Source organism: Molothrus aeneus, chromosome 6 (assembly GCF_037042795.1).
Source record: "Molothrus aeneus isolate 106 chromosome 6, BPBGC_Maene_1.0, whole genome shotgun sequence".
NCBI lineage: Eukaryota > Metazoa > Chordata > Aves > Passeriformes > Icteridae > Molothrus > Molothrus aeneus.
In genome coordinates, this window is record NC_089651.1 from 18,797,448 (window position 1) to 18,824,792 (window position 27,345).

Genomic DNA, 27,345 nt, shown 5'->3' on the forward strand with positions numbered 1-27,345 from the left:
TGGATACTAGGAAAAATGTCTTCACTTTAGAAATTGTCATGAATTAAGAACAGGCTTCCCAAGAAGCGGTGCAATCAACATCCCTGAAAGTATTCAAAAGGCAGGTGGAATCTGGGGACATGGTTTAGTGATAAGCAAGAAGGTGTTGCTGGTTGACGCCTGGACTTGATCGCCTTAAAGTAGGTCACTTCTAACCTTAACGATCCTATGGTTTTATAAAACACACTCTGCCGCATCTTAGGCGGCGTTGGAGGCCTGACGGGCAGGGGCACCTGCAGGCACAGGCGAGTCCCGCTGGTGCAGCAGCCGGGCGTTCCGACACCGAGGGAAACCCCGGGCCCCCCCGCAGCCCTGCGCGCGCCGCCGCCCTGTTGTCAGGCAGTTTGGCGCCCGCGCGCGCCCCGGGGGCGTGGCCCCGCGCGCTGGCCAATGGCGAGGCGCGGCGGGTGAAGCTGCGGGACGGACGCCACCGCTGGCTCCCGCCCCCCCTCGCTGCGGCCTCCGAGCACCTCGGCTCCGGATTGGACAGAAGGGGTTTATTTTTAAAAGGAATCTGCTTTCTCTATTGGTCGAAGGAGACGCCTGTCAGCGTGACGTTGCCTTGTTGCTAGGCTGGGAAGGTGGGAATCGAGGCGCACCCGCCCCATGCACTGATTGGCCAACCGGAAGCCGATAGCCCGCCGCCATCCGCGTCCCACCCTGTCGCAGTCGCGCAGCCGGGCGACTGACATTGGCCAGTCGCCAATGAGAGGCCGAGTTCCGCACAGCGCCCAATAGGAAGGGACGATCCGGGGAGAAGGGCGGTGCCGGGACGAGGTGATTGGCAGGTGGGCGGAGGCAGAGGAGGGCTCGCCGGAGCTGCCATGTCCGCCATCTTGAAGCGTCGGTGATGGTGGCGAGCGGAGGTTTTCCCGCCTGAGCGGAGGCACCCGGGGCCTGTGGCGGGGGACGCGCTGCCGAGGTACGGCCGGGACGGCGCCGTGATCTCCGCCCCGCCGCTTCCACGAGAGCAGCGCTCCGGCGGCGGCTCCTCCGCGGCGGCGCGGGCCTGGCGGCCGCTCACGGCCGTGCGGGGGCTCCGGGCGCTGCTCGGGCGGCTCCGGGCCGGGGCCGCCGGGGCCGGCGGTGCGCGGCCTCCCGCAGCCGCAGCGCGGGGCCCGCGGCGGGCGGGGCGCGGGGGCCGGGGCGCGGCGGGGAGGCCGGTGGGTGCGGCGGAGCCCTCCCTGCCTGCCCCACTTGTGCCCCGGGCTGCCGCGCGGGGCTCTCGCTGGGGCTGCTCAGCAAGGCGGCTTCTCGGAACTGTAATGGTTTGGGAGCGTAGCAGTGTTTGGGTGAGATTTAACTGCTGTTAAATGCGTTTGGCAAAATGTCGCTTAGAACCTGCCAGTTTTTCTGGTTTTGTTATTTGTTGGTTGCTAAGAACTCTACAAAGTGTAAGAGGGAATTAAGTGTTTTAGTCTACTTAGTGTGATACGAGACTGTCTTGTATGACATAAGTGCAATTGAGGCTAAAGATCATTTCTGTCAGCATAAATTGTTGTTTAAGTCAGAACAGGGATACTTTGAATGGGTGTGTTGCTATTTTAAAAAAGTGTTCTGAGTGGAGAGAACTTAGGAGTAGGTGGATAGCTTTTGAAAGGAATCTTTTGAGATGTTGACAACTTAAAATTGAAAGATTGTGTTACTTAGTGGTGGTGCTGTTACTTAGGTTTTGAATGTCCTTCAGTGGAATGAGTCTAAGTGTACTCTTAACAGTGCAGTGCGTTTTTGGATTGCACATATACCTGTATGGTTTTTTTTTTTCTGGGATGCTGAAAGATGGGAAGTCTCTCAGTGTTCCAGAAAGATTGCTAAAGTTATTTGAATTTGAATGGTCTATTTCCAGTGCAACAGACATTCAAATAAGACTCTGATTACTTAGTTCTGTGTTATTTATGTTTTCCGTAGCAAGACATGGACTAACTGAAGCTTGCAAGAGTTTATACAAGTAGAAAATAACACTGCAGAATTACCTTTCAGTATGTAAGTTGTTAATGAGACACCATGCAAAAGTGATATCCAGTTTACATGTTTTTCTTGACAGTTTGTATTCTGACGTACATGTTTAGGTTCACTTAAATTACTTGTTTTGTCCATCTATGATATTATTTGAACATTAGGGATTCTTCTTATTTGCTTTCTGTTTGAAATGCAGAATGTATAGGCATTGAATCCTGTACTGTCTGGAGTTACTAAAGGAATTAATTTTCTAAAACTACTTGGAAATACTGTTTTGGCCAGAAGAACTGTTGATGAGGTCTGTTTACAGTGACCAAGGAAAACATTGAGTGGAGTGAAAGGTGTAGTTTAGAAATTCCAGAAAAGCAACCTGTTTAACAGGAATAACTTTAAATAGGGTAGTGCATTACAGCTTCTTTACAAGCCAGTTAGATTTATATGTAAAGTGCTGTAAGCGTCACAGCTTTGGATTTTTAAAAAATACAATTCAAGTAGCTGCTATTCCCTCATGGAATTAAAGATACTGAGTAGTTAATGTGTCTCTTCACAATACTGCCTGCAAACTGCTCACTTCTGCTGAGTTGCTGAAGTGAGTAAAAGTGACTTTTTCCTTTGGAATGCTTCTGTCTTGCTCTTAAGGGAGGTGATGCTATAGCCTGTGTACCACTCAGAGAATTCCACTCTGTTCCAAGAGTGGAATTCAAGTGAATTAGTAGATGGAACCTGAATTTAGCAGTATTAGAGCAGAAATTTGTCTGTGTAGCTTTAGTATTGACAGATGTTTAGAGAGTGAACTCTGTTGTTATGGCTCAACATCTTTGCTTATTTACTCAGCTTAAGCTTGACATGCATGTACTGTGAAGTGCTAAAGAGCTGGCTCAAAACCAACCAGTCAGGACGTTGGGACAGTCAGAAGGAGAAGTGTGTTGGAGTAGTGTCTGGTCCCCTCTCCTTTCTGTCCATTAATGTCCTGTTTTGTCCAAGTGCTTAAAAAGCCTTGAAGTATGTACTTAACTCCACAGTTAAAGATGGAAGCTAAAAAATGGGTTATTGCAATATGGTTGCAAAGAGAGTGTTTCAGCATAGTACACAGCATCTTTGTAGGTGGGGGACTTTTGTATTCACTTTTCTTGGGTCACTGAGGTAATTTATGGCCTTGGAAACTATGGTGGAAAGCATGGCTTTTGTGCTTGGCCAGAAGAGGTGCTGGTATGAGCATAGGGATCTCTTTCTGTGGTAGGGTAGGATGGCTTCAGCACCTTGTGTGTCCTCTAGATTGGTCTTTTGTAGTAGCACCTTCACCTGTGGTCCCTAAGCTTGCTGTGTACTCCACTGTCTCGTATGCCAGGTTTAGGAATACTGCATTAGCTCAGGTTGGGATCTCACAGCCTGATTCTAGAAGACCACATGTCTGGTTGGGTTGTCCTAAAAGCAAGATGTAGAGCCATTGTTTTTGGCAAAACTTTTCACAATAATAAAACAAGTAGGAGTAAATGAGAAATAATATGTTGCTTGTGTCTTCTTATTTTGGTAAATTGGAGGAAGAGAGCAAAGAACTTGAGAAACTAGTGATCCTGGTATTTTTGGGGTGGGAAGCAAGTCTGAAAGATCAAGGAGAAGATGCACAGAGAACATGAACATCATGCTGAAAGCTCTGCATAGCATGTTTAATTGTTTCTGTAACATGTCAGGGTGCCAGCATGTGTTTTAGAAACCATATGCTACTAAGCAACTGAAGTAAAATATTTTTCTACTCTTGGATATTATATGTAGCTTTATAGCTAGTTTGGGACACTTCTCAGGAAGTGGAATAGACTGACTTGAAAAGATTTGGAGGACATGTGGTTTAAGCTTGCCTGTTTATGGAATAGCTCTTCACATAATATTGGCAAAAATTTTGTTGGTATGAAGTACAAGACTTTTTGTGACCCTTGATTATTCAATAGCTTACATAACATGCCAAGAAGCATGTTTGAAATGGTATATGGTGATTTGGAATAGGTGAAGAAGTTCCTGCCTCACCCTTTGACTTTTTTTTTCCTTCTTGTTGTTCGTACAGTCATCCCTTAATTCTGTTAAATGGATGTATCTTTTCCTCCTAAACTTGAAATGCTCAGTGTCAAATCTGTGGGATATGTTGCATGCCAGCTGTGGAAAAGAGTAGCAAAAGCACCTTAGCATACAACCTTATGGACCAGTGAAGCTGTAACACTCCACTGGAGGGGAGATTTATGTTGTTAGGCCTGGAGGCAGAATGGCAGAGAAGAGTGCCTGGGAAATGCAAAGTGGGGATTTGATTAACAAAGGGAAGGAGAGTAAAAAAGGAGATTAAAAAAATGTATGTGTGCACAAACAGAAATTGCCCAGTGGTGAGATTTGAGGATGGATTAGTTTCCTTGAAAGGTTCTTAAAATTTTATCTGATTTCATTTTGATAGAGATGGCTCCAAACATTTATGCAGTTTAAGTTGTGTGTCTTTGAGGAGGTGGAGTACTGGCCTGGTGTTCTCTTCCCTGTGTCCACTGGCTCTTCTTGAAAATGAGCACAGGAACACCATAGGCCAGCTCTTGTCACCTGTGCCAAAAGATGCTTTTAAACGTGGAGAAATCTCTAAAGCCCTTTTAGGATGCCCAGGCCAGTCCTAGATGAGGCTTAAGAGATGGCCATGTGATTTCCAGTTTGGTAATAAAGCACAGTTGGGATGGAGGATGAAAACTTCAAATTTTTTAGTAAAAAATAGTTTCTGAGTTAAGTATGTTCTAGAATAGCTATTTCAGTACTCAAAGCATTCTGATTAATTACAGAAGTGAATCACAGGCTTCCCACCCCTGTTACACAGTGGGAGAGTTTCCTTCTTGAGTGACCATTGACAGGATTTCTAACTGGATACCAGTATATAAAATAAGATTTTGTTGTACAAATTTAACTTCTGCTGTGGGTGTTTGAAGGGAATCCCATTATTTCCTAAACTATTCTGTAAATGTAAATGATGCTCCTTTAGAAGGGCAAAGCCCAAGACTAATCCTCAGTTGTGTTGCACATTTCTCTCTTGTGGGAGTAACCTAATTGATAGATTAAAAGCTTCAAATAGTGCTTTATGCAGTGGCTGTAGGCAATGCTAGTGCAGGTATGATTGCATTTTCCATTGTATTGTTTGAGCCTTTGTTAGAGCAGAAAACAAGGACTCTCAAGGCTTGCCTTGCTACAAGTTGATATTATTTGAGTTCTGTTTGCATTATGAAAGGAGTGTAAGCCACTGCCTCCGCAGGGTGGATTTCTGCATCTTTATAGCAGAGTGCTTATACAACTAGTGATTCTTATAGAAATGGTGAAAATAAAATGCTGTTTGCTTTTTTTATAAGTGTAGTGGAAACCAAGCCTTGTGTTTCCAATATACTTAGTATAGTATAGGGGGGGAAAAAAGGGTTTTGTGTGGGTTTTTTTTGTATGTGGTTTTTGGTGTTTTTTGGGGTTTTTTTGGTTTTTTTTTGTTTTGTTTTGTTTTGTTGGTTTTTTTTTTTTCCAATTACTCTTAAGTTTCATTAAGGCAAAATTCATAGGTTAGGTATTGGTGAAAAAACTCATTCTTTCTGTGATTTGCAGAGGTAGAGCTCTCCATATTCTGTTCTTGCTTACCATGTACCTACTGCTCGGACCAGTTACCAATCTTAAGAGTTCAGCTGTAAACTCTAAAGTTTACAGTTTAGAGTAAAGTCTGGTTTGAACTGCAGAATTTGAATTCAGGTTATTTCTTCTGCTACTGTCTTTACAGACTTGCTGGATGTCCATGTAACTGAAAGCTAAGTCTTCTAGAAAATAATAGGTAGTAGGTTACATTTGACAACTTCAGCTGTTGTCACCAAACTTCTTGGAAAAGGATGGAAAGTTTAGAGACAGCTAAAACAAAGCTGTGGTGGTGGCAGGAACAGACCCACTTTTTTAGGAAGGGCGTTCCTATCAGGAATTTAAGGTCCGTGTCAGTGTTGGTCTAGATGGAAGTGCGCCTAGAAGTTGCAGCAGCTCAGGGTTTTTGCTCCCATTGGCCATATTTGTCTTTTTCTGTTCTTCCTGGCTCTTACAAAGGAGGAGTTTGTCACTGCTGGTGGCAGCTCTGATGGGTGATGACATGTAGGAGTCTTTTCCTGTCGGTGAGGGACAGCTGTAGAAGGTACAGTGAGCTGGCCATGAAGTATCAGTTCTTCCTTTTGGCTGTGACAACCGAACATCCATCAAAGGATCCTTCTCTGTGTGTACTTGATGGTGGGCTCTTTGTTACAGATTTAATCCAAATCCAAATAGCAGAAAATTGTTCACTGAACTCTGTTTAGTGAAATCTTTATCTCTTGATAAAAGAGATGGTAAAGGTAACATTAATGAGAGATCTGCATGTCTTAATGATCAACATAAAAAACTAAATGTTTCTTTTCAGACTGCTTGCTTGTACTCTAAGGGCTGATGCTCTCTTTTAGAGTCACAATATGAAAGTTTATACATTTTTCTGATACAAGTAATATGCGATTGAAGACTGAACTTCTCAACCCATTAATGCTTGATTACTTTAGTTACTTAGTAGTTGTGCCAGGTGCAGTTGTCTTAGTATGACTTCAGTCATAGATTGGCACATACTTTTTTCCCCTGTCTCTGCCTCATCCAGTATGCCCTCCTGCTGTACTTAAATATAACTTATTTTGAGAACAAAAACCAAAGAACTTTAACATAGCTTAACTGAGTACCAGGTACACTTGGCTTTAATGCTCTGCTTCAAAAATGTAAATTTATAATTTGCAAAAATGCAAGTTATAACTATAAATTAATCCCTAATGCCTTGGTTACTGACTAGGGAATTTAGTTTCCCAGATTGGAATTGAAGAGATAGGATATTGAAGGCAGACAAGAATAATTCAGAATCTTTTATGTATGAGAGTGTCTGTAGAAAAAAGATTCAGAGTCTGAAAAACCCATGGGATTTATGTATTTACTTATTTATATCTTTTTTTTTTTAAATAGGAAACAGCTGCAGATGTTTTTCACTATGGGAAACTGGATGCCTTTTAGGGCATAACAGAAAGCAATGATGCTGATACTTGTACAAGATTTTTGTTCTTTAAAATGCACTGGTCCAGTCTTCCCCTCTTCTAGATTTGGGAATTCTGAAGTTTAACTTATACTCCTAACTGTAAGGCTGGAGATTAGAATGCAGTGGGGTTGGGGTTTTTTCCCTCCCTTATTGAAGTTGTAGCCCCATGCAGCCAGGAATGAAATTATTTACAGAGACAATAAAAACTTGTGATGTGGTGCTGGTCTCATCCTCATTAGAAGAAGGCTTTATAGGTTATCCAAATGTGTAATTAAAAAAAAAATATTGTAGGTAGTGAACATTGAGTGAAACCACCTAAGAGGTCTTGTTATAGACTTCAAGGCATTTCAAACTAAGTTAATTTCTGTGCCACTTGGCGTAGCAGTAACTTTACTTTTTGGAATGGTAATAAGACTGTCTTGACAAAAGTCGGTGTGGAACCCTAAATGTTACTGAAAAGAATAGAAGACTTACATTCAGGTCTTAAGTAAATTGATTTCTAAGTCTTTGGCTCAGCAGGGTATTTTTCTTAAGGGCTTTATCATGTAATGCTGTAATAAATACCATTTTAAATTCTGAGCTTGCATTTTAAATAGCTTGGTTTCTTTGAAACTTTATGCTTTAAATCCCTTGAGTAGGCGTAGGGCAGAGAAGTATCACTGTAGTTTTGTGTAACTATAACCTATCAGTGCTGTTTTCAGTCTTGCTTTGGGATTAGTTTTAACAGTGTGTGTTCAGTAATTCTTAGTAAAGTAACACTTGGTGAGAGTTGAGGCACTTCTTGCAGCAGGAGAAAACTGTTGGCAGATAGATTGGTGGTTAAGAGAAAGAACTTGTAGGAAGGAATGGATGCTGCAAGTACTGTGGTGAGTTACTGTGTGTTGGCCCTCTCTTGAAAGGGCACAAAGAAAATGAAAGAGAAAGCAGCAGTTGAAGGAAGGGTCATTTCAGAAGGACACTGTGTCCCTTAACTGTGACATATTGCTTGAATGGGTTTTTTAAACTCTGTTTGCAAGTACATACTAGTGCCCTTATGGCATTGCTCAGCTGATGATCACTTCAGTGTAAAAATTTAGACTAGTCACCCTTTGGAAACAGTATTATTAACAACTGCTGCTAAATCTTTGAGACAGACTTGCCCTATAGTTGCCACTTGCAACTGCAATAGAATTCTGAAAGGCACTCAAATCTGCTCCTCTCATGTGTTTGAGTCTTAATTCAAGAAGCATTGAAATAGAATTTAAAAAATATTACTTTGAAAATCACAGAGAAAATAGTAGGTTTGCATCTTTTTTTTAAGGGAAATTGAGTTTTTTTTTTCATTAAACTAGGGTGAGTGTTGCACTTGCAAGAAGGTGTCTTATTCTGTTAGGCAGTCTTGATTTTTGTACTATTGTCCAACAAAACAGAAGAGTTCCCTGGGGAAGGCATTGCTTCTGTTCAGTTGAGACACCAGAGACACCTGTGCCTAAAAAATGTGTGATTGCTCTGTGTGTGTGATTTGTAAAAGGACAGTGTGGCAAAACTCAGCTTCTGGAGTCTCCAAAATAGAAATTGCCTGTGGGAGCGGGAAATGGGAAAGAAAGATGGCATTAGCTTAATAGCCACTTCAAGCTTCACTGGGAAGGCTTTTTGCACTGAAGTTTCATGACTTTGGTGGGTTTCTAATTTCTTTTCTGAAACATATTTTTGCATGTACCTAAATAAAAATGATGGTAATTTATTAAACTTATGTAGGTGAGAATTGGTGAAATCTTCCCATTCAAAGGATTATTTTCTTAGTTTTCTAATATGAGTCTCAGAAAAGTCAAGCTGGTCATGCTTTTTTAAAGCTTGTTGTTTAAGTGACAGCACTTACTGGACAGTTGTCTTTCTAGCACTCTGTATTACAGAAGGAGGATATTGAGTCACTATTCAGCTGTCTTAGTCTTTGAGTGATAAGTTTATCTGACTGTTCAGCATCAAGTAGTTAATTGACATTTCATATGTGTTAGAATATTTTTTTTTTTCTGAGGACTTAGCTTCATCCTCAGGATATTTGCAGAGGTCTTGTGTAGGCTGCTTTCTCTGAATATATAGAGGATGTTCTGTGAAGGAAAGTAGTGTTCTTGTTTGGTTAAAAGATCAAATAAAGCTGTAAGATTGGCACCAGGCTGGGGAGATTCCAGGTGGCACTAAAGCATTTTGGTGAATGCAGATACCAAAATCTAGAGAAGTGAATATGCTAAAGTAGCATCACTCCCCTTGTATTTAGATGCTGCTTCTGTGTTTTATTTCTCTTGCTTGGCATTGGAAGAATTTTTCTACTAGAAAAGTTTCTTCATTGGAAGAACTTTCTACTAGAAAAGTTCTACTCGGAAGAACTTTTCTACAATCCTAGGGATTGTATTGTTAAACTTGAAAATGCTGCTGTTGTAGAAAAAAGTATAGATGGGGCTTAAGCTCTTTGGGAAATCAAGTCAATTTAGTAGTCTTTGCCCATGTGAGCAAGTCAAAATAAAAGTTGTTTTAACTTGCTTAAATTAAAGATTAAAAGAAGAAATATCTTCAGCTTTTCTGTTCATGATGTTGGATTTGAACTTGAAGAGTGTTAGGGATTCTGACTTTCATTCTGAAAAGCAAAACATGCTTATGATACTGTCATTAAGGGAATATTTAGCTTCTGTGTGCATTTAGGGTGGGTTGAATAGTTCTGTCAGTTTTTTCAGGATATGGTAGCATTTCTTGATATCCTAATTAAAAGAACTTGCGAACTTGCAGCTGTCAAAACTTACTTTAATGACTTTGTATAATGCTTAGTATGAGGAAAACCAGGGAGGTTCTCTTGCCCACAGCCTTTAACTAGTGCAGTTCATGTAACTTACAATGAAAATTCAGGTTACCTGAACAGCAGGTCCCAGAAATCTTGAATGAAAGTGAAGAATTAAGCAAGAAGTTAAAAAATGCTTTGGATTTAATTTTGAAGTTGCTATCTTCATGTGAGAGTTCACTCCAGTTGTGGCAGCGGCTGTAGCTGACTGGAGCTTCAGGGGATAAAACATTGATGTGCTCCTAGAAGCTGCTGACTTCCATTTCTGGACTGCAAACGGTCTTTAAGTATTCCTTTTAACAGGACTGGGATTTTGCATGGAAAAAATAAAGCAAATAATAGACGTGAATGCACTGTTTATACAGAAAGTACACTGGTGTCCTGGTTAGAAGTTGCTGAAGTAGCTTTCTTTTACCTCCATGTATTTTTCATGTGCCTCAAAATCTGATTTATGTCCAACTTTCAAGGTCTAATCCACGAGGGGAATAGGAGGATGAACTTGAAAAAAAAATCCAAACTCATGCTGTCTTTGAACTAATACAGTGAATAAAATAAAACACATGCTTGTAAAAGAAACCTCTGGTAAAATTCATGCCTTGCAACTTAAGGCTGTGTCTTTAAGTTACAGTAGTCGTTTCTAAAATGTTCAAACAAAAAAGTTAAGTTTACTGTTAAAGCGGTGAGTCAGTGTTACTGGGTTTTTTTGCATTTCCAGAGTAGCAGTACAGGAATTCAGGACTCATTTATGCTTGCAAATTATCAGCTGGTTGAGACAACAGTAGAACTGATGCTGAATTGTCCAAATTCAGCATCACCCATCTTATTTATTGGATTCAGGAGAGCTTTTACTCTGTCATCCTGAGCAGACTTGAGGTGATACAATATAGGGCAAAGATGGAAGAGTCAGATCCTGTTTGCACTCTCCCTAGTGGTGTGTTCCCTCTTCCTTGGCTGCACTGGTGATTGATAGACATTTTGAGTTGTTCCATCCCATGGACATGGCAGAAAAACTCTTCTCCCTTCTTCTTCCCACATTGGCCACTTTTGGAGTAGGTTTTTTCATTTGGAAATGTCTTGGCAGTGTTTTCATCACTGTTGGAGAGCCAACAGAGGGTGACTGCACAGCAAGGGGTAGAACAAAGCTGCTTTGCATAAGCTCTTTTAGCATCCTGAAGCACTCCTTTGAGACACCATGAGGAATTTCAGTCCTTATCCTCATTCTGAGTGTGGATGGTGACATTTCAGCATAGAAATGTATCCTCTAAGCAAGCTCTTAGGAACTGATGGCCAAAGCATTCAAAGTTTAAGCCCTGACCTAAGTGAGATGCTTAGTAGTGTTTAAAAATTGCCCTAGTTGTCATGAAGATTTTTCTATAAACTTAATTAGTTCATAGATGAGACTAGTTCAGATGCATCTATGTCTTGGCCCTTCAGCTCTCACCACTACCAAATTGATGGTTGTGGACAACACTTTCAGGTCAAGTTTCTCTGAGAACCATGTGTCCAAGGGGTTACTTAAAAGTTTTTGGGAAGAGATGTTCCAGATTGTGTGGTAACACATGAGTGTTCTAAGGAGGAGTGCACATTACTTTGATTTTTCTCACCTGACATTTGGAGAGGTGTGATAGGGGGCAATGCTGAGTCTTCAATTACAATTTCACAGCGCTCTGCTGAAATGTTACATTAAACAGTTTTGTGTTGCTAGCCTGTAATTTCACTGAGGGATCTTTCTGGGTCAGTAAGCCAGTGGAAGAAGGGAAAAGATTCTACTGTTTTGTGCTTCAGCTGCTTTTCACATGTGTTGCATAAAAGTTCTTGGACATTTTTTGGCCTAGAGAGGTGATAGAACTAAACCATCCCATGTCCTGTGCTTCCCTTTATTAATTGTAGTCCAGGCCCTTACATTTGGGAAGAGGTGCTGGTGTTCTGCTAGTGGTTTTGTCAAGCTTATGTAACAACTTTATTTCAGATATATGAAGTTATATAAGTTAATGCATGCAGAGAATTACTGTAAGAGCAGCACTATTCAGGAGCTTGCAGTTCTTGCGCTTTTTTACCAGGATCCACAAATGTTTCATTGGTTTCTATTAGTAGAGGCACTTGTTTCATTTCAGTCCTTGGGCCAATAGAGATGCATGGGAATAGTTTTACAAACAGACATGGCCCAGTTCATGCAGCATTAATAAAATTAGTTTGGTCATCTTCATGGCAACTGGTCACATAGTGGTTAACTTCTCTTATCTAAAAATGTGTGAATAAAGTTGGGCAGTACTTAAAACAGATTTTGCCATGCTATTGCATTTCATGTGAAGATGGATCCTACCCTGGGTAGTTGTGCCTTGCTTTATTTTCTGGGTATATCACATAAAACATGAACATGGGTGTGGTCCTGGTTGTGATGAGTCCTCATAGTTCTGTATTTGAATGTAATCCATCTGTATACATGCCAATACCTCCATCCTGCCTTTGCATGTTACCTCAGGTCTAAGGTTTTAACCTTCCATCATTGGATACTTCTTGATGACAGAGCTGTATTAACTTGGCTGAACTATTGCTGAATGTAAGCCATCTGGATGTAGGAAAGTATAAATAAACTTGAACCTCATCCAGTCAAGTGATTCTTTTTTAAAATTGTTTTATGAAAGAATTCCTGTGGGTTTTTGGGGGTGGGGGTTTGTCCCTTTTTTCATAATGCAGTATCTAATCTGTCTTGCAGAGAGGAACAGTCAGAGTTAATAAACCATATGTACCAGTAAGTGTAAGTCAGTCTTTAGACCAACCTCTACACTCTTGTAGATTCTGAGGTGGACTGAAAAAGTCCTGATTGACCAGAGCAGGGTTCTGGTGGCACACTCTTTACAGGGTATGCTATAATACACACACTCCAAGTATCTTGCTAATTTTGATCACACTGGTGTCTCTAATTTACTATGTAATCCTACTGCATTGAATTCAGAAGCCAAGGGTATTTAGACACTGAAGTCTTCAAACAGAAAGCAGAGTAGAGAAATAACAAAGGTATCCTTGTAAGGGGAGTAATAGTAGTGGTTTTCATTTGGATAGTTCCACTAGCCATTGAAATCTGTCGATCTTAAGAATGTGTAAACTCTTCTGAAAGTGCATTAAGCTAAGCAGGCTTCTTTGTTTCCACATAACTGAAGAAGTGATGTTCTCTCCCGTTTTGGAGCTCTGCTTTGGAACATAGGTACACTTTTAAAATGCAGAAACAATAACCTAGAAAACTTCAGTGAAGTGAACTGAGTCCAGAAAATTTGTTTACTTTTTCTGCTCTAGTTCATCACTTGACTCACAGGGTATTGGCAGGTCTGTCAGGCATGGAGACCTGAAGGTCTGCAGGTGAAAAAACACATTTAAAAGACCTATAAGAGAATTATGGTCAGTGTATTACACTGAACTTCAGTTCATGTGTATGTTGGTTGCTAAAATAACCTGAGAAATAATTTTAAGGTACTTTCCAACCCAAGGTATTCTTTGAATCTATGATCTTTAGGTTGACACAGACCATCTGTAAAATCAGCTGCAAAGATCAAAAGCCAGCTTTGGAGACACAGCTCCTTATCTTTAACATGGAAGGTGTAAAATGAAATCCTTCTTCTCTTTGGCAGAATACTTGAAATGCTATTGAGGTGAATAGTTTGGGTTTTTTAGCTGAAGATGCCAAATACTGGGAAGTCACTGACATGAGTTAAACATGCCATTAATTTTGCTACCCTTCTTAGTTGCTAGTACTTTATTTTCCATAAACAGTATTACCCATGTTCCCAAAAGAAACCAAAGTATTGCGTTCCTTGAAACCTGTGTTAAAAAGCAAAATCAAAAAGCCCCTCAAAGTTCTGGAGGGTGAATTTTTGTTTTAGAAATTCTTCCTGCAACTACTACAAACAGCTAATTGGAAAGAAAAATAAATTTGTAGGGTGCTTTTTCTTGCCTGTGTGGTGTTGACTAGAGCACAGACAGGTAAGTGTCAGTCTGAGGCCAGTTAAGGATACCTATTAGAGCTTGTTAATTCTTCCAGTGTAAAGCAAAGTAATATTGAACTATCAAAAGTAGAGATTTTCATAATGATGACTGAATGCTGTCTTAATTCAGCTTGTTACTTTGGAAGCCTGAATGTGGTCTGTGTTGGTTTTTTTTGAAGTTGGCCTGTTTTCAAATTGAAACTAGCTGAATTCTTTGTAGACTTGTGCCAACATAACAGGCATTCTTAATGCTTTTAGGTTGTTTCTGTGCAGGTTTGTGGATAAATGACATTACTATAAGGGAATAGTTATGAAGATAGGAAAAATTTACTGCAGAAAGCTCCACTAATGGGTATTTGAGATCTTCCAGATCTGAAGATGTTACTTTATGGGAAAATGCAAATAGTTTTTTTTTAGTTTGGATTTATGTTAGATTTCAGTGAATTGCAGCTTCATTTCAGTGAGAGAAAGAAGTTTCTTCCTTTGACTCCCAAAAATGGAGGGAAATGTTAAAACTGGTTTAAAAGTAAATAGGTATTTCAGAAGACATGCTGCTTTTCATTTTATTTTCAGTGTATGTTCTGCTGAACTGACACTTTTCTTCCTAGCAAGTTGTTTCTTTCCTCTGTTCATGTGTTATATTTGTTGCAAAACAGTCCTTAGTATTTATGCAGTTGTCAAGCTCTTGAATAGAACCTATTAACAATATTAAATTATACAATTTTTTTTTTGTCGTTGTAGGAAGAAATCTGCTTCATCTAATTCAATGCTAATTCAGTCCTGCTAATCTGCTAGTACTGTAGATTGAAAGATTTTTTTGCTGTTGCCAGGATACCCTGTAATGGGCAAGAAGCCTGAGAGAATACAAAACATTCTGATTTTTTAACTTTTAAAAACTTTTGTGTTTTAACAGGTAAGAAACTATTAAACTTCACATACAGCAGTAGATTTAGCTTCTGCATCTCTAAAGCCTTATGCTAAAACATTCTGAAACCACTTAAAATTTAAGGTTTTCCTGTCCTTGATGTCCCCTAAAATCACCTGATTTTATAGGTTCACATTTATCACTTTCTAAGCTGCAGTTCCTTCTTCGGTTCAGACTTTGTGGCCCTGCCTTCCCATTTCTTGCAGCTTTTTTCTGACTTCTTTCTAGCTGGTTGAGTCTAACTTTGTCTTTTTACCTACCCTGCTCTTGCACTATCTTTTTTCACCCTGCTTTGGGGGAGAAATCAATCAGGGGTGTTCCAGATACACAGTTGTGGATATTCTGTTTGTTTTACCGTGTTTTGCTTTTGTGCCAGGAAGTGTGTCTGCTGCCCAACCTTTTTGAAAGAGGTTCAAAGCAAATGTGTTCATGAACTGACATACAGTAGATATGAGTGATGCTTATAGATTATTATACTGAAGTAATACTGTCTTCTGCAACTGAATTTTTTGGTACTAAACTTCATGTTTTGGTGCAGAAGTGTCTTCTGGGTAGCTATGCATTGTTGAGCTTGCACTTTATATTTTATGGAATCATGTGCATTTCTTAGTGCAGTAATATCTTTATTTTCATTTTGAAGTTAATTGGAAGAATTTGGAATAGGAAAAATCTAATTGAATTCTGTGACCAGTGGATATTTTAAATTTGTAATTGGCAGTTGATGTGAAATTACTAGAAAATTATTCATCTTCTCTGCTTGGGCAGGAGAGATTAGTGTCTTAATTTGTAATTATTGCAGGTAATTAAGATCTTTATTTATTAACACTTAGTTACATGTGGTTTGAGATAGTGTAGGAATCGATGAGGATATAGTTGTTGCTTGGTATGAAATTGCTCTTGTAAATTCACTGCAGACTGTAGATTTCACCTGATTTTTGTACTTCTGTTGAACAGTTATGACCTCTTCAGTTTTGGGGGATTAGTGTCTTAGAGTAAACTTGAAGTAGTTTGGATTTATTTACACACTTCATGTCAAAGCTATAGATTATTGGGGCATTCAGTCATAAGGGGGGGTGTATATGCACATGATCTGTGTGTGTGTATATATATATATATATAATGAATTATATAAAAAATGATAGGATGACAGAGTAGTTAGGGTTGGAAGGAACCTCTGGGGATCATCTAGTTCACCCTCCTGCCAAGGCAGGGTCACCTAGAGCAGGTGACACAGGAGCATAATCAGGTGGGGTTTGGTTGTCTCCAGACCTCCCTGGGCAGCCTGTTCCAGTGCTCTGTCACCCTCAGTGTAAAGTTCTTCCTTGTGTTGAGGTGGAATTTCTTGTCATTTAGTGTGTGGCCATTGCTCCTTATCCTGTTGCTGGGCACCATGGAAAAGAGTCCAGCACCATCATCTGGGCACCCAGCTTAGATATTTGTATGCAAGAATGAGATGCCCTCTCAGTCTTGTCTTCTGTGGACTGAAGAGGGCCAGCTCTCACAGTCTCTCATCATAAGTGATGCACCAGACCTCAAGTCCATCACTGTGGCCTCTGCTGGACCCCTCTCCAGTAGCTCCTTTTCTTGAACCATGGAGACTGGATTGGCCATAGCACTCCTCTCCAGATGTGGCCTCCCTAGGGCTGACTAGAGGGGCGGGATCAAGCTCCCTCCACCTGCTGGCCGCCCTTCCTGATGCACCCCGGGGTACCATTGTCCCTCCTGGCCACAAGGGTACACTGCTGACTCACTCACACGTGTTTTTATAGTTCTCATCTAGATAGGTGTGCAGCTGGGAGCGATAAAGAAGGGTAAAAGTGATTTCACTTCACTTCTTAACTGTTCTGTAGCAATAGTAGGCTCCTCCTTCTCATGTCTGATGGGGGAATGGAAGTCCCTGCTTAATAACTTGCCTCAGTAGGAGGTGGCACATAGTTCAAGAGCATGTTAGGAGATAACTGTCTTCATTCAGTTTTCTGGCATGTTTTTCTCACAGTCAGGGAAATACTGCCACATCCCATGTCCTGCATTTCTCTCAAGAGGATGTAGTTACCCTGGGAAGGTACAGTAGTAGTTAGCAGAGGAGCATACCTGCTGTGAATGAGTGTACTGTCTGGGAGGAATCCTGTCACGACATCAGGAGGCCACTGTGGCAGCAGTGTATGTGGCCAGCTGTGGCTGTCCTGGGAGCTGGGGAGGCTGTGGCCTGAGAGATGTGCTCTTGTGGGAGGAGGAGGCTTAGGTAGACTGAGGTCCCCTTTTCAGGGATCACTCCCCTGTTCCTGCTGCTCCTTGGGCACAGGGACTGCCCTCGGCCTCCCCTCTTGTGCCCAAGCTTCAGCCTGCTCTTTGTCCTGTGTCTGGGCTCCCCTGCATGAGACAGGGGCAGCAGGAAGGTCAGAGGTCCTTGGTAACCTCCCACTGTGCATCCCCTATGCCCAGCAGTGGCTGAGAAGAGGGTGAAGCATCCAGAAGTCTTGCTGTAAGGAATGAAATGCAGCCAGCCTGCACGAGTCTCCCAGCCTTCGTGAAGGAATTGTTGGTTGGTTTTGTTTCCTTTTTAGTATCTCTTCTACTTTGTTACACCCATGGACTAGGAAGGAGTGTGCATGGTATAAGAAGTATGTATTAAACTGTTGAGATAGAGGTGTTTCTATTTTCTCTTCTGTTTAATTCCTATTAATTTCAAACCCTTTATTTCAAATCCTATTTATTTCAAATCCTTTCTCCACAGAGTTTCTTTGAAACTTTACTAGCTTATAAGTAATGAAGTATTTCTTTTCCACTAGGTCTCAGGTTTGTGACATAAATAGGCTGTTCTGACACTGAAGAAACAGCTGTGTGTTATTTTGTATTCACTTGAAACTTGTATTCTCTGTCAAATTGATCTTGCATTTTGTTTAAGAAATGTAGCAATTGTACCATGAAAGTTTATTACTGCTTTTATTTTTTTTTTTTGTGATTGCTGGGTGTAATTGTAAAGTACTGTAATTAAATCTGGGGATTTTGAACGCCAGCTTACATCTTTCTAGCTAATAGTACTCAGTAAATCTCATTGCTCTGATTGAAAAGAAATTTATTCCAAATAGGTTAGGGCAGGCAGTTGTAGACAGAAAGTTTAGGATGGGTGCTGCTCTGCTGAGCGCAACAGGCAGTTTAAAAAGTAGGATGTAGAGTGTCTTCTGTCATTTTTGTTCACTGGTAATTCTCTTCAGCTCTAAATTTTTTTCAGAGGTGCATTCATGCTTAGTTTTGGTTTGAACAGATGGTTCACTTTCAGTGTCAAAATAAGCACTTTATAAAGGCTAGGACAGCATCTTATTACTGTCCATTGACTGGAGAAAGGGACCCCCTGCCCTAAACTGGAATCTCACTAAACATGCCAGATAGTAACTAGGTGAGGTTATGTGGAACTGGCAGAGGGGCATGCTTGGCATTTGAAATAAATTTCTTAATGTGTTTAAAGGTCTTAGAAGATAATCTACCAAAATTTTTCATGATAAAAGCTTAATAAATTATCTTCATTAGTGCTTTATCCTTCCTTAAACTTACCTACCTATTTGGTTTTTAGGATCAAGGGATTCTTTGCATTGGAAATGCTTTTATCATTAGAAAGTGCAAGACCGTCCTAAAATCAAGGACTCCTTTGATGGTTGCTCTCCTTGCATCCAACAACTAGGTTGGCTTTTGCTAGTTGCTGCACAGAAATTATAAATTCTGTTTTGCTGAAGTAGGCTGCATCACTTAAGATGTGTTTCATTTGTGGAAATGTTTGTTAGTGCAAAAGTAACTAATTTTCCATCTGTGTACTTGAACTCTATAGTAAGAAAATACAGTAGTGCACAAAGAGAAGTGACAGATTCTGAGGTTTTTTATAATGCAGTAATTTTTACAACTCTACATGTAGCATTTCTTAGAATTTCACATACTACAGAATCTTCAGCTTGACACTGAAAGTTTCACTTGCTTGAAAAATGAAACTGGTCATTGCAGTGTGGAATTCCTACCTGATGCTCTGTGTACCTACCTTTGACATCTATGTAGTTACCAGGTAAAGAGCATTCAGCTGGCTACTGAAATCCTTCTAGTTGTCCTTCTGCACTAGTCTAGATGCCCATGTCTGCATGGAGCTGCCAATACTCACTTTTATATGGAAATCTGAGGTACTCAGTTGGAAGGAACTCGGTGTAAAACACTCTTCTCATGTATGTTTAACCTAAGTATGATGCTTAAAAGTTCAACTCAAAGGAACAGCTTACTTCAGTTTTCTTATTTACTGAAAAGAATTCTGGATGCCTTCAAGACTTGTTAGTCTGTTTTGTAAAAGGTTCAGTATAGGAGACGTTGTCCAAAATTAAACTGTATGCTTCTCTGACTGGAATTCACATCTTAGTCTGGTAGCTTGAAAATACCAATGTGTCTGCTCAGGAAAGGTGTGTGACAGCTGCCATCACTTGAAGCTACAGAGGGACTTTGTGATACAACTGTTACCAACTTTTTTTGATAGAAATGCCACTTAAGCACTTAACTTCCAAAATGAGCCACTGATTAGTTACTGTTAAAAATATTTGTGTGGTTTTCTTTCCCTAAAAAAGATTTAATTTTACTTCTTGGTCTGAAAGGATTATTTCTAAGCATTATTTCTTCCATTTAGCACATAATAAAAGTGAGAATTTCAGTAACCTGTATGCCAGCAGTTGAAAGCAGGCTTTCTTTGCTTCATTGAACTTTTTTTCTTTTCAGATTTAAGTCAAGTCTTTATTACGTGGAATGCTATTTGGCATTCATTCAGAGAAGAATCTGTTAACAATATTAATTAAGAAAACAAAGCAATATTTTTATAGATATTAGATGTTACTGAGAATCTTGAATTGTTGTAAATTGAACTTGCTGATCAAGTTCGTGTAAACTTTTGTAACTACTGTTTAATGAACTGGATGTCAGTCTTGCTTACTGGAAGCTTTCAGAGATTATAGAAAACTAACATGTTACAAAAGACAGTCAAATACATTCAGCATCTTTACCAACACATTTTGTCTTTCCACATGTGAGTTTTTAATGTCATCTTGGATTATTTTGCTTCTTGCAGCTTCTAATCTTGAGCATGTCTCGTATTTGGAAGTCTTTTGTATTTTGCATTAAGTCCAAATGTCTTTTTCTGCTCTGGCTGAAAGTGAAGTAACATTGGGAGTAATACAAGCCATTTGATCCATTGAGTTTTTTATAAATTTGCAGGTAGTGAAGTTTTGGAAGGGGCACAGTTTTGGACAGAAGGCCTAATGCCAACTCTGTTAATGGCACTGAAATTTGAAAAAGCATGGTGATGATTCAGAATTAGTAGATTTTGGGAGGGAGGGTAGAACAGTAGGCTTTGAGAAAAATACCAATCACATGTTTTGATTTTAAAACTTCCAATCAAAACTATGCTAGGCTGATTCTAGATTACTGTCAGTAATAATGCCTGAGAAAATTCTCTTCTCTTCAGGGTTCCTTGACTTTCCTTTGGCACAGTTTATGTTGTTTATTTTTCCTTATTTCAAAGGACCTGGGCTCCTGTTGAGAAGTGATGGAATAATCTGTGGCCGGCACCTGACATATTGAGGGAGCAGCCCCTAAAGGAGCTTGCCTGGGAAACAGTTTGTGAAATAACGCAGTAACATGTTTGCAGTAGTATGCCTCTTTTTTTGTTATTGCTCTTTTCCATTGTTGAATTTCTCTTGAAATAACTGACTGAGAAATACACTGAAGCTACTGAAATGAGTGTTAATCACCACAGAGGTATTTACACCTCAAATTAGCATTGATAGTGGTTACTTATGAGCATGGTACTTTCAGTAATTGGGGCAATGTGGGAGGGATTTGATCTACTTTCTAGTGGTTTAAAAATCCCAATCAAAAAGTACCCTCTGGCTTTAATAACACACTGTTTTTACTTCCTTACAGTAAGTTTGTATGTAGCTTGCATTACCCACAAGCTAGTGTTTTTCACAACTGTATAAGTTGATTTAAACTAATTTGTAAGATCAGGTATGTTAAAACCTGCTTGAAAGTTTACTAATACTTCTAGTACAAAATAGGGTTTTTCTGCTTCCTAATCATTTAATATTGCATGGGATGTTAGATTAGTACCAGTACTGCAGTCAGATAAATCTGTACATTGCCTGATTGGTTTTGTTTCAACCCCGTGTCTTTATAAACAGAAAGCTGTGTTATCTAGGGCCAGTTACAAATGTTACAACTTCTGAAAAAAGGTCAAGCAGACTAAAGTAATTGGTATGTAGAGGTTAAAGCAACAGTTAAAACCCTCAAAGCAATTAAAATGTCTCCATAGTGAATACCAAGCTTTATAATAGTTAGACTGGATACTGGAAGTCTTGCTAGTGGAAAGATTGTACACACAAAGGTTTTGCTAGATCCTTGAGGTTGTTTCTGTTTCCAAACTGCTCAATTACTAAGTTTGACACAATGCTGTTCTAAGTAGCTGTAGTGTGCATGCTGAATCAATTTCAACTTGGAAGTAGGTACTTAACTGCTGTCTCTTTGTTGCAAAAGAATTGGGTATTTCTATTCTATATTTTTGTGGTGTTTTGAGTGTATGACAACAGGATAGTTGGATTATTGCCTTTAAGCTTGCTCCTGTATACAGCCTACAGTTTACAGAAGTGTCCTTGCCAAAATAATACTGTTCACTGAAATTCCCTGCCTTAACTACATGTCCTCACAGCTGATATTGCTAATGCACAGCAGTAACTAGTATATTGATTTAATCTTTCACATTTGGAAAATATTTACTAAAGGAGCAAAAGGAGTCTCTTTCTTTAAGTGTGCTGCTCAAAACTGCTGCTTTCCATTGTAAGGAAAGTCTTTCCTTCTGTGTTCTAGTATCTCTTTTCAGTCCAAATAAAATCTGCATTCATATAAGCCCAGTTAGTACTGTGTCAGAGGTCAAATGTCATGTAAAAGCCCTGTTTTCAGGGCTGAAGGGAAATGAAGTGTTTGTATGAAGCTTAATGAGAGGTGAAAGCAAGAATTTAGTGGATATATTGTAGACTGAAATACTATTCTCTGATAGCACAGTTGTCTCAGTAGCAACTGTTCAAAAGGTGTCGTGGAGAAACAGAATTAATATAGAGGTGCCAAAGGATTTTATAGGAAAAAGTGAAGTTGTTCATTCTTATAGCACTGCTACAGCCTCTTAAGAGTGTTTCAGTGGCTGGGGCCACTGCCCTTGACATGTTTGTGAAACACACCTTGGCCTTTGATATTCCTCCTCTGTCAAGTTTGTGGAGGCAGGGACAATTAGTGTAGTGTTGAAATTAGCTCCTGCACTCTGAATTGTGCTCCCTGAAAGCTAAAATTCTTCTAATTCCTCTAGCTTTATAGATGTTTTCTTCAGTGGTGGGGGTGGTATTTGAGTGCAGTTTTTCTCTGTCTTTTTCATCTTCACCCAGCTCGATTAATTGCTGAGCTAATAGTTCTGAATCTCTGTCTCAATGCATAGATTAAAAACAAGGAAAAGCAAATTTCATACCTTTTTCTTTAATGCAAATTGGCCTGTTCCTTTCATGTAAGTAAAACCCTGCCTAACTCTTATCTTTGATATTAGAATAATGGCTACTGCTGATATACTGCTGTTCTTCTTACACAGACCAGCATGTTTTGGAAATTTGATCTCCATTCGTCATCGCACATAGATACACTTCTAGAGAGAGAAGATGTAACACTGAAGGAACTGATGGATGAAGAGGATGTTCTACAGGAGTGCAAGGCTCAGAATCGCAAACTTATAGAGTTTCTGCTGAAGTCAGAATGTTTGGAAGACTTAGTTTCATTTATTATTGAAGAGCCACCTCAAGACATGGATGAAAAAATTCGATATAAGTAGGAAAACTTTTGGGGCTGGGGGAGATTTGGAAAGTAGAAAGAGGACTAAATAAAACTAGTTGATTTGATAGTGTGAATCCCTGTGTGCTGGTGTATAGTACAATATTGGTGTGTTTTAGATTAAGTATGTTTTCAAGAGGCTTCACAGAACTTCTAAGTAAATCATTCTAATATATGCATAGTTTTCAGATGGAAGCCTCTTACTCACAAGTGCTTCCAAAACCGGTTCATGTCCAAAGGAGTTGCTAAAAAAAGGTCCAACCAGGACTCACATTAAGTTTCCTGTAGTTGTGTTTAAGAAAATAGTTGAATGAAAAACCCTTTTTGGGTAGTATAACTGTATGGTTAGCTTTGTTTTGTTTATTTGTAAGATGTTTTGAAGATGCCTCTTAGAAGATTTGTGATAATCCTTGGAACAATGTCCTTAGGGTCCCAATGCTGATGTTTTCCTTTCCAGAGTACGGCCATGACTTCTGGCTTGCTGAGAAGGTTCAAGCTCAAAATCCATCTAACAATTTGTAGAAAAACCCTTCTACTGCTTTTGGCCTATTTTAGTGTCTGTACAGAAAGGTGCTTTTTTTCTTAAAATAGTGTGTTAAAATAATGTGAGATAAGTTACACTGTTAGTTGCATAACTTCACCATTTCTGAAAAACTAAGTCTCCTGTAAATGTTTCTAGTAGAGTTGGAAACTGAAGCAATAAGAAGTCAATACTTGAAGAGATGGATTTAACAATAGATCTTGAAATGAAAGCTTGCTCTTTGCTTTTTCAGCTTCCCTACTGGTGTTCTATTGCTACTGAAGATTGAAGTAGTGCCCTTCTTAAATGAAAACAGATCTTATAGGCTGAATGTGCAGTTCTATTAGTTTGTGTTAGTCTGCTACTTTAGTATAGACCAAGCCTGCTTGAAAATTTAGTCAGATGCATTACCAGGTTCTGAATTCAGAGCTGCAGGTATGAGAGTTCCTAAGTATGAGTGATGGATAATTTTTTCTTTTCCCCAGATACCCAAACATATCATGTGAGCTGCTTACATCAGATGTCTCACAGATTAATGATAGGTTGGGAGAAGAAGAATCCTTACTCCTGAAACTGTACAGCTTCCTCTTAAATGAATCTCCTCTAAACCCTCTACTGGCCAGTTTCTTCAGCAAGGTGTTAAGTATTCTTATCAGCAGAAAACCAGAACAGGTAACTATTTGCAAACTCACCAGTTTTACAAGTGCTCTGATAAAGCTGTGGTACTCAGCAATTCTGCTTTAAGATACACAATTGAGGGATAGCAGCAGAGTCAAAAGAGGGCATTCAGGTTCCACCATAGCTGAATACACTTTTTCATGATGCACATGATTAAAAAATACACTTGGATGAGTAGGATGTATTTGATTCAGATTTGCCTGAGCTATTTATGCAATCAGTGTGTGAATGCCTACCTTTTGGCTTAGATCAGTGTTTTATATGATCATATTTGCATTTATTGCTGTTAAAAGCAAAACTAAATGACTTGAATCTGTGATAGTGATTCTGACTTGGTGTGAAGAATTTTTTAGAACAAGGAGAGAAACATTTGGACTCCTTGTTGAGAAATGCTCTTGTACTCAGTGTATGTGGTTCAATACTGCAAACATCTGCAATGATTTGACTCTCAAACCTGAGGTACTGTTTGTATTAAGAGTTTTGCTCTGTTGAGCTTTGCCCATTAAGCAGAGGTGAGACTGATTCATATCAAAAAGAAAACCTGACTCTGCTTTGGATTATAAGTAGGTTATGGTCAGCAAGTTGGGTTTGAGAGGAGACTCAGGACATGCTGCATGTACTATGGATCTGCCCTGTGCCTGGGTTTTATTTTATCTTGTCTTGTACTGCAGGCTTTAAGTGGCAGAGGTGTTTAAGAAGTTCTCATCTATTTTGTCAGTTTGATAGGAGAGTGAAATGAAAAGTGATTGGTGTAATTTATCATGTAAAATATATGAAGCAAATATAAGCTTGCTTTTTCATTTCCAGATTGTAGATTTTTTAAAGAGGAAGCATGATTTTGTAGACCTCATTATTAAGCACATAGGGACCTCTGCTATCATGGACTTGTTGCTCAGGCTACTGACTTGCATAGAACCTCCACAGCCCCGGCAAGAAGTGCTAAATGTGAGTAAAATATCGCAGAACTTTTGTCTGACATGTGTGAACTTGAAGCTGGCTTAACTTCTCCTGGCTTTGCTAAGTTTATTTCTTGAATATGCTGAAATTAGACGTGTGAGGTTTTGTTTGTTTGTGGGTTTTTGGTTTTTTGTTTGTTTGTTCTTGGTTTTGGGGTTTTTTTGGTTTTTTTTTTTTTGAGCTGCCAATATTTTTCCAGTAAAACCCCACTGCTGCAGGGGACAACTTAGAACCTGAGTGGCTGGTCTGTTCCCCAGTCTTTGGTATCTAACTTACATCTGACAGATGCAATTTTTAAATTGTTTTGAACCTTACCAAACACACTTTGGCATCAAAGTTTGTTGACATTAACCTAAGATTTTCTTTTTTACTGTGGCTAAGAAATGCTGATTTTACTTTTTCTTTTTTCTGAATTACTGTTAGTCCTTATTTAGAAGTATTGACATTATGACTTGTGGCAGTTGTCAAAAGGCTACTTGCACTTTCATGAGTTCATTTAATTAATTCACTTGGGAGAAATTCTTATTAACGTCCACAAACATTTTTACAGTGGCTGAATGAGGAGAGAATTATCCAGCGGCTTGTGGAGATCGTACACCCATCTCAAGATGAAGATGTAAGTGCTGCTGCTGCCTTGGACAGAGGCTAGATAGAGTTAGAGAATAAAGTGGGTGTTTATTAAAGGCCTTGCACAGATACAGCTTGGGCAGTGCAGGAGCCTTGCAGAGGCTACACCCAAGATGGACAGGAGTTTTCTCAGACAGATCTAAGTTTAGTCTATTTGCATATCAGAGGTTAATTGTCCAATTATAGCTTCAGGTAATGAAATCACATTGCCCTGGTTTTCTTCTCCCCTCAGTTCATTTTTGTTTATACTTTTCAGACCTGAGGCTGTGATAGTGACCTTGGTTCTCAGGCCTGGAAGTATTTTGTCTGACCATACTGTGAAGAGAGCTTGCTAACACTCTATATGAAGTTCAGTTATACACTAATGCAGTACAGGATCTGAAAAATATAAAAGCTAAAACTTAAGGCATCACTGGCACCCCCCTGGGTCTATCTGTTCAGCTGTACAACATACTGTTAGAACTTTTAGTTTTACTGTTTTCTGCTTGCTTTTTTCAGTAAGCTGATTTCTGTATTAAGTGTGGTTTGAGGAAGGTTATGTGGTTTTGTCCACCTCCCTGCCTCCTTTTTGAGATCCATATCAAGGCCTTAGGCATACTTGAAGTTGTTGGAAGATTCAGCTCTTATGTTTTGCCACCTTCATGTTGGAAATAGATTCTTGCCTCATGCTTCAAGATTTTTGTTTTTGTTTTGTTTTTGTTTTGTTAAGGGTCAATTAGGACATAAAGCTAACTGCCTGAATGTTTTGTGGGTAGGAGAGCTCTTGTTCATGTTGAAATTTTCACCTTTTTAAACTGAAGAATTAGAGTCCAGCATGTTGTTATTCTTGTAGTTCAAAGTGCTGTTTTCTGTTTCAGAGGCATTCAAATGCATCACAGTCACTCTGTGAAATTATTCGTCTAAGCAGAGACCAGATGCTACAAGTACAGAACAGTTCAGAACCAGATCCACTGCTTGCAAGTTTAGAGAAGTAAGTTGGTTTGAATTTTTGATTTTATTCTCACTTTGTAAGAAACTAGTTTTTAACTTTTGACCTTGAAAGCCTTCAGAAATGGCAAGCTCATTTCAGGTTAATTTTCTTGACTACCTGTCTTTTGTTTGTCTAATGAAAAATAACTTGGCAAGTATGCAGAGGACACCTGGAGGATTTTCTAGTGGGGAGTGTAGAAGAGAAGTTGTCTAATTAAGTTATTTTCTGTGCTGCCCAATTGAATGGTATCTTATGTGTGGAGGTCAGCTTGATACTGTGCAGACTAAATATGGGAAACTTCAGCTTTGTTCTGTTGCTTGTTTTAAGTTAATCTAACTGTATGTTTCTGCCAGAAAAGATTCTCTTGTATTTAATTTTCCCTTTTTTTATGTGGGCAAATGGGAGTTATTTCTGCTAACAGCTGTATCCTGAAGTGGTTTCATCTGTTACCAATGCTTTTCTTTTCAGACAAGAAATCATAGAGCAGCTTCTGTCTAATATTTTTCATAAAGAAAAAAATGAATCTGCAATTGTCAGTGCAATCCAAATCCTATTGACCTTACTTGAGACAAGACGACAGACGTAAGTGTTATTATTTCACTTTGTTTATTCCTGCAGTAGCAAATGCCTTCCTTGTGCTTGTGACCAAACCACTTCTGTGACCTGTTGTAGCTGAAGGAGTAAAAATGCAAATCAGGTGATTGTGGTTGGCATTACTACACTTTCACCAAATGACTGGTCTTTCTGCAGCTTTTTCTAGTGTGAGTACCAATAGGCAGATCAGATTAAATACATTTCATCACTTGGTTTCTGGATACAGGGAATCGAGTAAATAGGTATAGTGCAGTGACTGAATATTGACTTTTCAAAAGTTACTTGTAGTATTATTGCAACTTAATTTGGAGAAAACTGCTGAACAG

General features: G+C 39.5%; 1 protein-coding gene across 6 annotated transcripts in view; it reads left to right on the top strand.

The window, feature by feature from the left end:
* The first annotated feature begins 860 nt into the window (after window positions 1–860).
* PPP6R3 (protein phosphatase 6 regulatory subunit 3) overlaps window positions 861–27,345 on the top strand; it is a 50,822-nt gene continuing 24,337 nt past the window's right edge. For all 6 annotated transcript variants that reach the window (XR_010783869.1, XR_010783870.1, XM_066552760.1 and 3 more), the window contains exons 1-7: window positions 861–961; window positions 22,438–22,670; window positions 23,679–23,865; window positions 24,679–24,816; window positions 25,379–25,444; window positions 26,313–26,425; window positions 26,894–27,007. Coding sequence is in view for 4 of the 6 variants with exons in the window: in XM_066552760.1 (XP_066408857.1) it covers window positions 22,444–22,670; window positions 23,679–23,865; window positions 24,679–24,816; window positions 25,379–25,444; window positions 26,313–26,425; window positions 26,894–27,007 (845 nt within the window). In the remaining 2 variants the exon portion in view is untranslated. The remainder of the gene's footprint in view (window positions 962–22,437; window positions 22,671–23,678; window positions 23,866–24,678; window positions 24,817–25,378; window positions 25,445–26,312; window positions 26,426–26,893; window positions 27,008–27,345) is intronic.